Source organism: Neopsephotus bourkii, unplaced genomic scaffold (assembly GCF_033783945.1).
Source record: "Neopsephotus bourkii isolate Nb327-2 ecotype Australia unplaced genomic scaffold, CSIRO-AGI_Nbou_v1 NB_1825, whole genome shotgun sequence".
Classification (NCBI taxonomy): domain Eukaryota; kingdom Metazoa; phylum Chordata; class Aves; order Psittaciformes; family Psittacidae; genus Neopsephotus; species Neopsephotus bourkii.
In genome coordinates, this window is record NW_026902298.1 from 9,175,410 (window position 1) to 9,188,514 (window position 13,105).

At 50.8% G+C, this 13,105-nt stretch overlaps 1 protein-coding gene across 1 annotated transcript; it reads right to left on the minus strand.

The window, feature by feature from the left end:
• Window positions 1-3,370: 3,370 nt before the first annotated feature.
• On the minus strand, window positions 3,371-8,726 carry TP53I11 (tumor protein p53 inducible protein 11). The gene is made up of 6 exons (XM_061343618.1): window positions 8,586-8,726; window positions 7,539-7,597; window positions 6,727-6,775; window positions 6,232-6,328; window positions 4,704-4,805; window positions 3,371-3,538 (listed from the first exon to the last, which is right to left on the minus strand). Exons 1-6 carry the CDS (start codon window positions 8,712-8,714, stop codon window positions 3,405-3,407), a joined length of 570 nt encoding a protein of 189 aa, XP_061199602.1. The 5' UTR covers window positions 8,715-8,726; the 3' UTR covers window positions 3,371-3,404.
• Between the last annotated feature and the right edge of the window lie 4,379 nt (window positions 8,727-13,105).

Genomic DNA, 13,105 nt, shown 5'->3' on the forward strand with positions numbered 1-13,105 from the left:
GAGGGAGTGATGTGAATGATGAGCTTCCTTCACCCTCAACAGCAAGGGCTCGATGAACACAAGGGTTTGGGTCCATCTCTGGCAGAGAAAAGGGGTCAGCCTTGGTTCTGGCTTGTACCCTCTGGGGAACACGACTCCCAGCCCTGCATGCTACACAAACGCAGGTAATGCCTTGCAGGTTCCTTTGGGAGAGGGTTTCAGTCCAAGGCCTTTCTCACAGTTTAACATAAGGAAACTGAAGCCTGTGGAGATGGAGTTGTTTTTCTTCAGCAGATCAGTAGCAGAGCGTGAAGTGATGCCTCAAGCTTTGGATCCCAAATTATGTGCTCAACTGCCACCTGCAGCTGCGATGCCAGCACTTCTGTCCTTAGGGATGCAGTTCTATACAAACATTTCAGCATCCTCCTCCCATTCCCCCCATTCACAACAGGGTGAAGACAACCAGCACAGTTGGGTTCTGGCAGCATTATGGATGCTCTGCCTGGGCTCCCTCCTCAAGCCACCGTGAGAAACTCTGTCTTTGACCTCACATGCTACAAACTCACCTCGTCAGGTGGGCCTGGCCATGTTTCTGCTGCTGCACCTTGCTGATGAGATGGGAACAGGCCAGGGACCACAGCCTTTGCTAGGCAGAGGCATCCATTTGCCCCTTGTAGAAGTAGTATACAGCCCCAGTCCCATTCCATGCTTTCTGCATGGTCCATTATAGCAAGATGGAGCAAGAAGCATGACGATAGAAGAACTTCTTCATCACTCCCCTTTCAGGACCAGGTACCAAGTAGTATGAAATCTCCTACATCTCCACTGTCTATGTTGCAGCAGAAAACATTGGCAAAACTCAAAGTGGTTTCACTGTGCTAAGTTTTGCAGAGACAGCTGCTAAGCATGGACCAGAGGAGTCCGACCTCACCTGATTTAAAGCTCCTTTGGAAAGCTGCTTCCTTCTCACCTGTTTTAACCATCAAGAGGTCTTTGGAGAACTGCTGTCACGTACTGCAGTAACTCATTTCTCTCACCTGCAGCCATCTACAGACCCAGAGTCATAACTAAGCTCCTAGGACCTGCAGCCAGCACACATGGGAGGACAGCATTAAAGGGACCTTCCATTTCCTTCTTATACAAGATTGCTTTTGCTGTGGTCAGTTTTACTTGTCTTTCCTCGAAATATATCTCCCACCCCCCTAAAACCGCACAATCAAGATGTGTATACATTCGTGTGACCCCCAAAACACAAAGAATCAAGCTTCACGTACCTATACCAACAACTACCGCCAAAGTGCTGCACTGATGCCACTGCAGCTGCCCATGCAAGTGGGGTGCAGGGTGAGAGCAGAGCCATCACACACAGCTCCCACACGCAGCACCATTCTGTCTGATTTGTGGTACCCACCAGGCTGCACTTGATCATTTCCTGCCTCACAGGGAAAAGTTTTCCCTCTTAAAGACCAGTTCTTCCACCTGAATAGGAAGGCTCCTCTTGTATCTAAGTTTTAGTTGCTCAGTATCATATCTGGGAGATGCTGAAAGCAGCTTGGCAGGCACGTGTTGATGTCAGGCTCCAGGATTCAGGATGTTGCCTCTCCATTGGACTTTCTTCTCATGGAAGGAAGAATTACAGTTGTGATGTTTCCTGGTCCAACTATTCCCACCTGACAGATATTCTGCATGGCCAGTAGGTACAATGCACACAGTGTCCCAAGTTTATGCAGCTGCTTCTAAATGCCAAAAGCACTAACACGACATAGAGTAACTACCCACTACCTTCTTCTAACTCTACTAAGATATTAAATAGCCGTAGATCCTGGTCTCACCAGCATCTTGAGGGCTGTTGTTCACACAAGCACTTCTATTTCCATAGGCATCTTTACACTGGGATTTTGGGATGTCAGCTCTATTCCAGGGCATGCTTTGATCCAGTCAACAGTAGTGCAGGAGTAAGAAGTCCATATCCTGTACACAGACCTTGTGGCTTTAAGTCACACGGAGAACAAAAAATGCCACCCTCCAGCTGCAGACAGGGATAATCTGCAAGGAAAGCATTAGGAAGTACAGCAGTCAATGCTGTTAAGCCCAGGAGGTGTTGGAGAAACTGGCCAGTGAGTACTAAAGCACATTCCATCTGTCCTTGACTGAGCTACTGAAGGAAATGATGCCTTCATGTGCCCCGCTCCTTGCTTTCTTCATCCAAGTATCTTAATGCTAAAAACTTTGGTCCTCTCTGCCCCATCCCTGGCAGTGTTCAAGGCCAGGTTGGACACAGGGGCTTGGAGCAACCTGCTATAGTGGAAGGTGTCCCTGCCCATGGCAGGGGGATGGAACTGAGTGAGCTTTAAGGTCTTTTTCAACCCAAACCATTCTGTCATTCTGTAATGCCTGCACATTAGCAGAGCTGGAACATCATCTTCCACAGCTGGGGCTCATCGCCCCAAGCAGCTGTGCTGATGCTCCCTCTGCTCTTACAAGTAACTGCAACAGCATTCCAGCCCCTGCTGAGCTAAAGCATCAGACCTACCTCACACCCCCCACTACTACCATCAGTAAAGCTGCAGTTGTAGGAAGTGTTCTGGGGTGAAGAGGACAGAACCCCAGCCTAGAAACTTCAAGAAACACCCCATGCAAGGGGATGTCTTTGTGCTCAGTGGGCCGTTTCCAATAGCTTCCTTCACTTCCCACATACCGTAGTTCAAGCTGCTTTGCCGTTCCCAGTGCTGTCCCTGCAAAGGGACCAAACAAGGGATCTCCACCTTCTTTTCCTCCTGCTGAGCTCTGCACAGCACCCAGTGCAGAAATACAAGCACCCAGTGCAGAAATACAGTGCAGAAATCCTGGCAGCAAGGAAGGAAGAAGAGCTGTTGGCAAAGCACTGAACTCAACCTAGCCCCATCCAGCTCCCCGGGCAGTCCATACTGGCTAAAATGGAAGTGGGATGTACATGAGGACATACCCCACCAGGCAAGTGGCCAGGCTTACAATGAGAGCAGCAGCATCCTTTGTTGGCTATCTCGCCATCCTGCCTCCTCAGGGATTTGGTTTCAATGTGCTGGTCTTGGTTTGTGCTTTGTTCTAGCGGGTTCCGAGCCTGTGATCCCATCAGCCAGTTCCATCCTGCAAGGAAACTGGCTCTTCCCTGAGCCTGCCAGGCCCACACACCTCCCTGAGCCTTCCTCCCACTGCTCCTCACCTCCTGCAGAAGGACTGGGGATGCTGCTCCCCCCTGTTTAACCAGGCAATGCCACCAGCACCGGGTTACACACTGATTCATGCCGGTAAAGTGGAAAAGGAGGAAACCACTTTAGAACCAAAAGGGACTAACAAAATAAACCAAAAAGAAATAAAAGTTATAATTATAATGCAAAATTACCGACACGACCCCCCCCCCCTTCCCGTAACAAAAAGCTCAGGATTTAGACTTTTTTGGGACGGCGTCCGACTTGGTAGTAATAATAAATGCTGATGAGGATGAAGAGGACTCTGCTGACCAGGAGGAGCATGGCACCGGTGGCTATCCGGCTACTCTCAACCAGGGAGACAGTGGTAACTGGAGGAGAAGGAGGGAGACAAGGCAGAGGTTGGCGGTGAAGAAACAGATGCAGACAAACGGCACAAAACTGTTTTCTGCTGCCCTCTAACGTGGTGACTTAGCAAGGCCTGCTGAGCCTTGGGAGCACAGCATTCAGCACAGGCTCATACCCATGAACCCAAGGCAGAGAGGCTCTCAGCTTGATTTCACAGCCCTGAAGTTAGCCACAGACCCACAGAGCTCTAAACCCAGCCCCACATCCCAGCAGCCACAATCTGAACAGGTCTCTCAAGCCAATAGAAGTTTCCACCATGCTCAGGTATTAATTGTGGATGCTGCGTGTTCCTGAGCTTGCTCTGTGGCTTGGCCACATCAGTGCTGATAAATACTTTACAGCTTTAGAAGCATCCACAAAATGCACATAGTCCATGCGCACTGAGCATCTCTCCTTTTTGGTTACCACTACATAGCCCATATCTGAGCCAGCTACCTTATAACACAGTTAGTGAGCTTCCAATATACACATAGAAGAAACCCCTTCACCGTTAAATATAGATAAGCTCCCTAGAAACAAACTGAACTGTTATTCTCCGGTTTGGCAAGACTGAACATCCCCCTTTTTAGTGTAGGTTGCTGCAGTCTTATTAGCCACAGGATCTAGGCAGCCCGCTCCAGAGTATAACCAGTGATGGCTGTGAAGATCAGGGTGGTTTTAGGGGAGAATAAACCCATAAATCCTAAGAGGAAGATGTTTCCCCTGTAGCCAGGCACCTCTCAGTGAGCAGCCCAAAGCAGAGGCTACTCCATGGGGAAGAAAAGGGAGATGCTGTAGGGAAAACACTCCCGTGGCTAGGTTATGTTTGCCTGCAGAGCAAAGGAGCCATCTCCAGCAAAAGCTGGAGACAACATGGAGACAACCAGGGATCGGGTGTTCCTCTGGCTGTGCCAGCAAATCCCCATCAGCTGATTCCACTGTGACCCCCCAGAGCCTCACCTCACAACTCCTTCAGCCTGGAGTTTACTCCATCAGACCCAAAGGCACAGCTCCAATTTCATACACAATCCCACCAATGGTTCTCCTGCCCACTTCTCCCTCCTCCCTGCATGCTTTGGGGTACACAGCATGTACTCCCACCCTGTGCATCCTCCTCTTCCTCCCTTCTGGATGGCCACAGCTACTTACCCAGGAACTGCACGGCGAAGTAGCAGGCCTCAGTCAGCAGGGTCCAGCGGATAATCACCTTTTCCGCCGTGTAGAGAGCGTTCCACATGATGAGAGAGATGCCTGCAGAGGGGGAGCACAGCAGAGCTGCCCGAGGGGCTCAGGAAGGGGCAACTGGTGCCCAAGAGAGATGTTTCTGCCTCCCATGGATGAAGGGATAAAGGAAAGGAGGGAGGGATGCAAGAAAGGAAGGAGGAAGGTAAGAAGGGATGGATGGAAAGGAGGAAGGTAAGAAGGGATGGATGGAAGGAAGGAGGAAGGTAAGAAGGGATGGATGGAAAGGAGGAAGGTAAGAAGGGATGGATGGAAAGGAGGAAGGTAAGAAGGGATGGATGGAAGGAAGGAGGAAGGTAAGAAGGGATGGATGGAAAGGAGGAAGGTAAGAAGGGATGGATGGAAAGGAGGAAGGTAAGAAGGCATGGCTGGAAGGAAGGAGGAAGGTAAGAAGGGATGGATGGAAAGGAGGAAGGTAAGAAGGGATGGATGGAAAGGAGGAAGGTAAGAAGGAATGGATGGAAGGAAGGAGGAAGGTAAGAAGGGATGGATGGAAGGAAGGAGGAAGGTAAGAAGGGATGGATGGAAAGGAGGAAGGTAAGAAGGGATGGGGGGAAGGGGGGATGGGGTGGATGGGGGGATGGAGGGACGGACGTGTTCCTCCGGCGACAACGCTCGCCCCGCGCCGTGCCCGCTGCAGTCCCAGCCCCCGCCGCGAGGTGCTGCTGCAGGCTGTGGGACTGACCGGCCGGCACCGGCATCCCGCAACCGCCGGCCTCAGCCCCTCCGACCCCCCCAAACCAACCCAACCCATCCCATCCCATTGCCAGCCCCTGCCTGCGGCTCCAAAGAGGCACCCGGGTGGGCACGCAGAAGGTGCAGTCCCGGTGCTGAGCTGCACAAACCCCGTGTCTTGAATTCCTCCACTCATTTACAGACCGTTTCTCACCTTCCTGTCCTTTGCTCCCCACCTCTTCAGTCCCCTCCATGGGACCCCCTGGGATGCCATCACTTGCCCCTTCTCTCTTCCCACTCCCACAAAAAGGGTCTGCTCGCAGTTTCATCCTGGTATGGGTGCATGGGACCTTCCTGTGATGCCATTGCCTCTCCCTTCTCTCTTCCCACTCCCATGAGGAAGGTCTGGTCTCAGCTTCATCCACAGCAGCCCACCTCCCAGTGCCCTATCTCCCAGCCCATCTCCAAGCTCCCTTTGTTGGGGCACTTGGCATACACCCCTGATATTAGGGCATGCACATCCATCCCTTCTTACCCTACCTGCAACGAGCCTGAACCCCTCCTAGGAAAAAGCATCAGTAGCTGAGCTTTTCAAAATACCCCTAAACAATTTCTTTGCTAAGAACAGATGTTCTCCTCTCCCACTGCAGCTGTCCTGCTCTACACGGGCTTTGCCCCCTCCTGTTGTTTTGGCATCTCTCATCCCTTCACTCTACACAGCAGCAGTATCATGCCCTGGGTACAGCAGCACAGCACTCACTGAGGAGGGCTCCTCCATAGAGCCGGATGGGAATCTTGCTGCTCGCCGGTTCCTCCTCGAAGATGGCATCGTAAAGCTGGTCAGGGAAAGCAAGCGCCTGGCAGAGGCAAGGAGACACTAAGCACTGGATATCAAAACATGACCTCTGGGGCAGCAGCACTCCAGAATCAGCCTTTATGGGATTGGAGCTGCTGGCCAGGAAATGGGGAATTAAGGAGATGCAAGAAGTATCAGTGTCAGCTCCTGGCTTCATGGCTGGTTTGTACAGCTGAGGGTGCCATGCTGTGTGTGGTTTATGACCCTGCTAATGAAAGCAGGACTCTGGTGATGGGAGCAAACCATTGCTGGCAAAGCCTATTACTGAGACATAGTGAGGGGAAAGGCCTTGCAAGAGGAAGCAGCAGCAGGGAGGGGGATAAATGCCAAGGGGCCAAGCTGGGGCACCTCTTCCACAGCAGGGAGCTGGTGGTGCCCAGGACCACGTCCCTCACTTACCATGATGGCAACCCCCGAAAACATGACGGCGGAAACCAGCTGCCAGACCCTGTGTGAGAGGGAAGAGAGGACTCCGTGTGAGCAGACCCATCACTCATCCTTCACAAAGCATCCCTGCTGCCTGCTCCGCTGTTAGCCTTCATCCTCCCACATCCCACAGTGGAGGCAGCCAGGAGCCTCCCATGGGGGTATGGGCGCCCCACACACACTGATAGCTCCAGCCTCAGCACACAGACCAGCCTTGGTGAGGCAGATCCAAGACCCTCTTCACCTAAGCAGAGAAAGGAAGTGACCCGGTCAATAGGACAGTGCTCAGCAGGGTCCCAGACCAGGAGCTCCTCCAGTCCCACGCAGCCCCTGTAGGCTGCAGCACCTACTGTGGGAGAAGAGCTTGAGGGCCTCAGGGTTATTTCATAGAACCATAGAATGGTTTGTGTTGGAAGGGACCTTAAAGCTCATCCAGTTCCAACTCCTGTCACAGGCAGGGACACCTTCCACTAGAGCAGCTTGCTCCAAGCCCCTGTGTCCAACCTGGCCTTGAACACTGCCAGGGATGGGGCAGCCACAGCTTCTCTGGGCACCCTGTGCCAGCACCTCAGCACCTTCACAGGGAAGAGCTGACTAATGTCTAAACTAAATCTACTGTGGGGGAATAAAGCAGAGCTGGGCTAGTTCTGTGGCTCTGAGAAGCCACTGCATGGAGCACTGATGTTGGTGCAGCAGCAGAGCTGGTGACAGCAACCAGCGCTGTCAGGGATGCTGTGCTTTAGGGCCCTCAGATGACCCAGCTCCAAGGTGGCCCAATATCTTACCTGAGCCCCAGTGGTTCCCGGACAGCAAACTTGATTTCATTTCCCAACACTTGGCTAATCTGAAATTCAAACAGAAGACACAAGGTGACTGAGCAGACCCTTCCCCAGCCTTTAGGCAGGATTTGGAATCCCTAAAATGCATACATAACCCCATGTGGGAGTTTACCTCCAAGAGGGCTGGAAGAGGACATGAGATTCACCTGTGACTCCTTGGTCCTTACACCTGCCAAAGACTGTCTTGATTTCCATCAGGAGCTGCAGCCTCTACTGCTCCTTTGTTGGATAAGCCACTTGCAGCATGGGGCTGGAGTGGGTTTAACATTATCTTGTGTCTCCTCTTACCTACCTAAGTAGGGAAATGTCTCCTTCCACACACCACCAGCACATCACATCCCCATAGAGAAGGATATAGAAGCATCCATCCCACTCCCACATGCACACTGCCCAGAGCAATGCCTGGCTATGATTACCCCAGACCACACAGATGGGAAGGCTACACCAGTGACAGGGAAAGGTACTGGGGGAGCTTTTGGAGAGCTCTGTGCTGCTCCCCGCACGCAGGCAGGAGCTGCAGGCAGGAGCTGGGCAATGCCCTGCCAGCATGTTCTTCAGAGTGCATCTGTGACAGGTCTCCTAATGGGACTGACCCATAGGTCCTCCAGCTCTGGTACTTCCCTGAAACAGGTTGGCTTGCCTCCAACCTCTCTTCTGAGAGGCACAGCTTAAACTGCTGCTCCAGTGTCCAGGCTGGTGGGCACTGGTGGTGCCATCGTCTAATGGTACCTCATGGGTGTCTTGGCAATGGATTAAAGCAGCTTGAGGGTTGAGCTCACCCCATTACCATTTGGGTCAGCTCTGGCTCCACAACCCATCTCTACTCAAAGACATCATTGCTTGTGCCACTTGGCCTTCACCCTCCCTTTCCAGGAGCCCCACAGAGCCCTGGTTTTGGCTACAGGCGTTAGATCCTAAAGAACCCCCCTGCACCACCTTGTTTTTCCCAGGTAGAAGCTCTCTTCTCCATGAGTACACAAGGGCTTCCCATACCTTTGAGCGATGCACCTCGCCGTCATCATCCTCCCCGCCGACCCCCAGGATCTTGCGTGTCTTCAGCCTGCTCACCAGGTCGGTCTGGCTGTGCTTCTTCATCAGCGGCGGGGGCTGCTTCCCCGCCATGGTGGGGCCCTCGGCTGCTGTCACATGAAACTCCACGAGGATCAGGAAGGAAAGCCCAACCACGGCCACGGAATGCTCCTGTTAGGCTGGAAGATGGGGCCTCATCGTCCCGGGGCAGGGACCCGGCTGGCCCCGGCTAGGGGCAGCTCATCTCAAGGTGATCCTGCTGTCACCCGGATCTGCTGAGGGGGGGAAGAAATATAATCAGATCAGAGTGGCTTTAGCATAGGCAGTTAGCTATAAATGCTTTTGACCTACAAAGTGTAGTCTAGCCAGGGGCTGTAGTGATAGGACAAGAGGTGATGGGTTCAAACCGAAACAGGGGAGATTTAGGTTAGATGTAAGGAAGAACTCTACTGTGAGGGTGGGTAAACACTGGAACAGGTTGCCCAAGGAAGCTGTGAATGCTCCATCCCTGGCAGTGTTCAAGGCCAGGTTGGACATGGCTTGGAGCTACCCGGTGTAGTGTGAGGTGTCCCTGCCCATGGGGCTGGATTGGATGAGCTTTAAGTTCTTTCCAACCTAATCCATTCTGTGATTCTACGATTCTATTCCAGCATAAGGCAGTGCTCAGCAGTACCTCTTTCTTGTTTCCCAGATGAAGGGAATTAAATGCTTCCTAGAAATGGGTAATTACAGTCATTAAGTGATGCCTTGCCTTTTGTCTTTCCCGTGCCATACATCATACCCTTCAGCTGCTATTTCAGGCCAAATGACACAAATCTCAGCCTTTTACTCTTGTGTGTCCCCCCAGATGCTGCAGCTCCCATTTGTCTTCATTTCATCTTGGATTAGCTGAACACAAACACGTTTTCCTGTTTGCCACTTCGCCCTCCCACACCACAGCATGAGACACAGATAATCCGGCCTAAGAAAGCACAGGACTCAAGCTCAATCCCATACCCTAGCCTAGCCTTCCCATGGCTGCCCCAGGAAGAGACAATTTACACTCATTTAGACTTCATGAGTCTTTTGGGAGTCATAAAACAAGGTGCCAGCAGTTTGGCATGGTGCATGCAAGTGTTGTCCTGCTGCCTTGTGAGGGATTTCCCTCTTGCAGGAAAACCCTTCCCTGTGGTTGTCAACACAAGGGCAGACAGTCATGCCTGTGAGTACCCAATATAACCCTTTCTGTAAGGCAAAGCCAAGAGGTCTCACTGGAACAGTACAAAGACTGAATCCCATGACCAAGGATTTAATAAGACCCCCTCAGCAGACCACAGGCAAAATGTCTTTTAGCCACTGGAGGCTTTGCAAGTGCTTCTTTGGGATTGCAGAAGGTTTTGTTGGGTTGTGTGGGGTTTTTTTTCTTTTATTCCAGTCAATAACCAAGTCCTGGAAAGGCAGCTCAGAGCCAGATGCAGCAACCAGGGTCTAGAAATATTGCAGAAATGGGACAATGGAAAACAACCATCCAGGAGGAAGGTGGGAGCTGTATCTACTCATGCCTACACTCAAGCACAAGGCAAGAAACTCAAAAAGGTAGCTACTACATAGTAGAGAAGTTTGGATTTACCATGTCTGCAGTTTGCCAACCCAAATAATTTGTGTGTACTCAAACCTAGATAATCTATACACAAAATCCACCCCATAAACCAAAGTGACATGTCACAAAAGACCTCCAATGTCTTTTACTACAGATCCTGTAGTGCCTTCTCCTCCTGGCAGACCCAGACTCACAAGGTTGGATGCTGAGTGGTTTCTCACCACTGCTGCTGAAACCAGAGACCTGTTGCTGCAGTATTTCTAGCCCAGCATTTTCTGACCAAAGCTCTCCAGCCCAATCCAGCCCTATCAAGACCACTCCAAGGCCATCCTACGTCCTTCACCTGCCCCAACACAGCTCCCGGGACATGGGGATGACATCTCCAAGTGAAGGGCTCATGCATGGTACCCAGTGAGGACCCTCACATCCCTGTAAAGGCACTGGGTACCTATCTGGCCACTCTCCATCCCCTCCATGCTTTGGAGGGGAACAAAGTAAAGTCCTTCCCAAAGCCTTGCTAGCTGAGGGAACAGTCTAAGCAGTGGCATCCTTCTGGCATGGGTCACCAAAACCCAACCAAGGGATTAGAGACCTGAGGCTTGATGGTCTTGGTAGGCCTTTAGGTGCTGAGTGTGCTGGGCTCCTTCATGATTTTGAGAAGAAAAATGAATAGCTTTAAAGCAAAGAAAGTATTATTTCTGAAGTAATTAATTCCTAATCATACAATCCCATCATTGTCTGTATCATTAATGTGACTTGGGCTTTTCGACACAGTGTAGCTTTAATTAAACAAACCCTTAGATATATTTTTCCTCCTCCTTTGTAACACAAATTAACTTTTTCTTATTAGTGGCAAAGAATAAATTAACTGTGTAATCAGTGACTATTACTTGGTCACTTCTGGAGAGGTTATTGCCAGGTAGGTTGTACGCAGTGGCTGGAGAATGGTTATGAAATAACAATTAATGGTTATGAAATAAGCATTTCAAGACACTGGCACAGGGTGCCCAGAGAAGCTGTGGCTGCCCCATCCCTGGCAGTGCTCAAGGCCAGGTTGGACACGGGCTTGGAGCAAGCTGCTCTAGTGGAAGGTGTCCCTGCCCATGGCAGGGGTTGGAACTGGATGAGCTTTAAGGTCCCAATGATTCTTGCCAGGAAAAGCTGCTGCCTGCACCTCCTGCTCTGTCCTCATGATCAGAAATGGCAAAGGAAAGAAGATGGGACAGGTGAAAAAGAAAACAAAAAGGAAGGAGAAAAAAGAAAGGGAGGAAAGAAAAACAAACCAAAACATCTTCATATCTAGAGAATCTGTCCTTAGGGCAAGAAGCAAAGGAAGGTGATGGAGGCTGAAGGGGGCAGGCACTCCATGACTCACCAGTGAAGACAGCAATGACCATCTCTGTGATTACAGAGGCAGTTTTGCAACTCTAATCGTGGGCCAGAAAATCAAAATTTGCCTCCATCAGTTGCCTCACCAGTTACTTTCAGGGCAGGAGTTTGGGGAAATTCACCCACATCATCATTAACACTCTTCTCCCCTTAAGAATTCCCACTAATTTGTGGTAAACCACTGGCCAAGAGCCAGGACAACACAGGCCAGATGCAATGCCAACAAAACAATCACTGAAGGCCATTCTGGTACATGAACCCACGCTCCTACTGTTCTATGCACAGCTATGGGCATGGCCCCACAGCCAGTCCCATGTCTCATTACACCCATCTTCCAGAGAAAGAGCCAGTCTAACAAATACTGAATAGTAATGAATAATGAGCTAATGAATGCATTGGTGTGAATTCAATGACATTCAAATAGAAGATGCCAAGGATTTGAAAACATTATACTTACATTATCCTGACACAATGACAATTTAGAGGATGTTTTCTATTAGCCTGTGTGTTTCCAAAGGGGAACCTCCACCTCCTTTTTCTCCTGAGATTCTTTCTTCCTTAATCCTATTTCTGAGCATCCCAGGGGCTGCGCAGATCAATCACCATAAACAGGCAATTCCCACTGCCCGTCACAGCTCTCAGTGATGGGCAGTGCCTGTGTGCAGTAGAAAGAGGTGCTTTCTTCCTTCCAAAATCTCTTTTCATCGCAGGCTCCTTTCAGTATCTCTTCCCTTGCTCAGCTGTTCAGCATACTGCACTCAATGCTGATAGCTACTGCTTAGTGGTGCAAAGAAACCTCACTGGTGCCACAGTAATGATAGCTCAATCTCTCCCCACCTCCACAGCTCTTCCCCCAGCATCTCTGTTTCCCTCCCAGTGTCTGGAGTGAAGAGGAGCTCTGCAGCACAGGAGAGAGGAGATTCAGTCACACACACGATGCTGCAGCAGCCAGAGCTGTGCACCCATTGAGGGATGCTTACAGCTCCTCAAGAGGGGAACCAGACCCCAGTCCTGAAGGCACCTCAAGTTGAGCACCTATAGCATCATGAAGCCACTGGCGAAGCAGCATCACTCTCCCCACCTCCCACATGGTTTGGGCTGGAAGGGACCTTTAAGATCACCCAGTTCCAACCCCAAGATACTACATCAGGCTGTTCAAAACCTCATCCAACTTGGCCTTGAGCACTGCCAGGGATGAGGCATCCACATTGGAATACTTGGAGCTGGGGTTTTCCCACAGCACCAAGGGAAACTGTATGAGGAAGTTAATTAAAGGAAATTAATGATTTCTCCCATGCCAGCACATGGCTTTGCACACTCTGGGCTAGCAAAACATCTTAAACCAACCCCAGAATAATGTGCAGGTTTTGCTAGGAGGAATATACTTCTCCCCATGCCCTGGCTGAGGGGTGTAAGCTCTCTACCCTGAAGAAGAGAAACTTCTCCCAAAGCAGTTTACACAGGTCGGGAAGCCTCAGAGACCTGCAGGGAATGAAACTTGATCAAGCCAAAAATA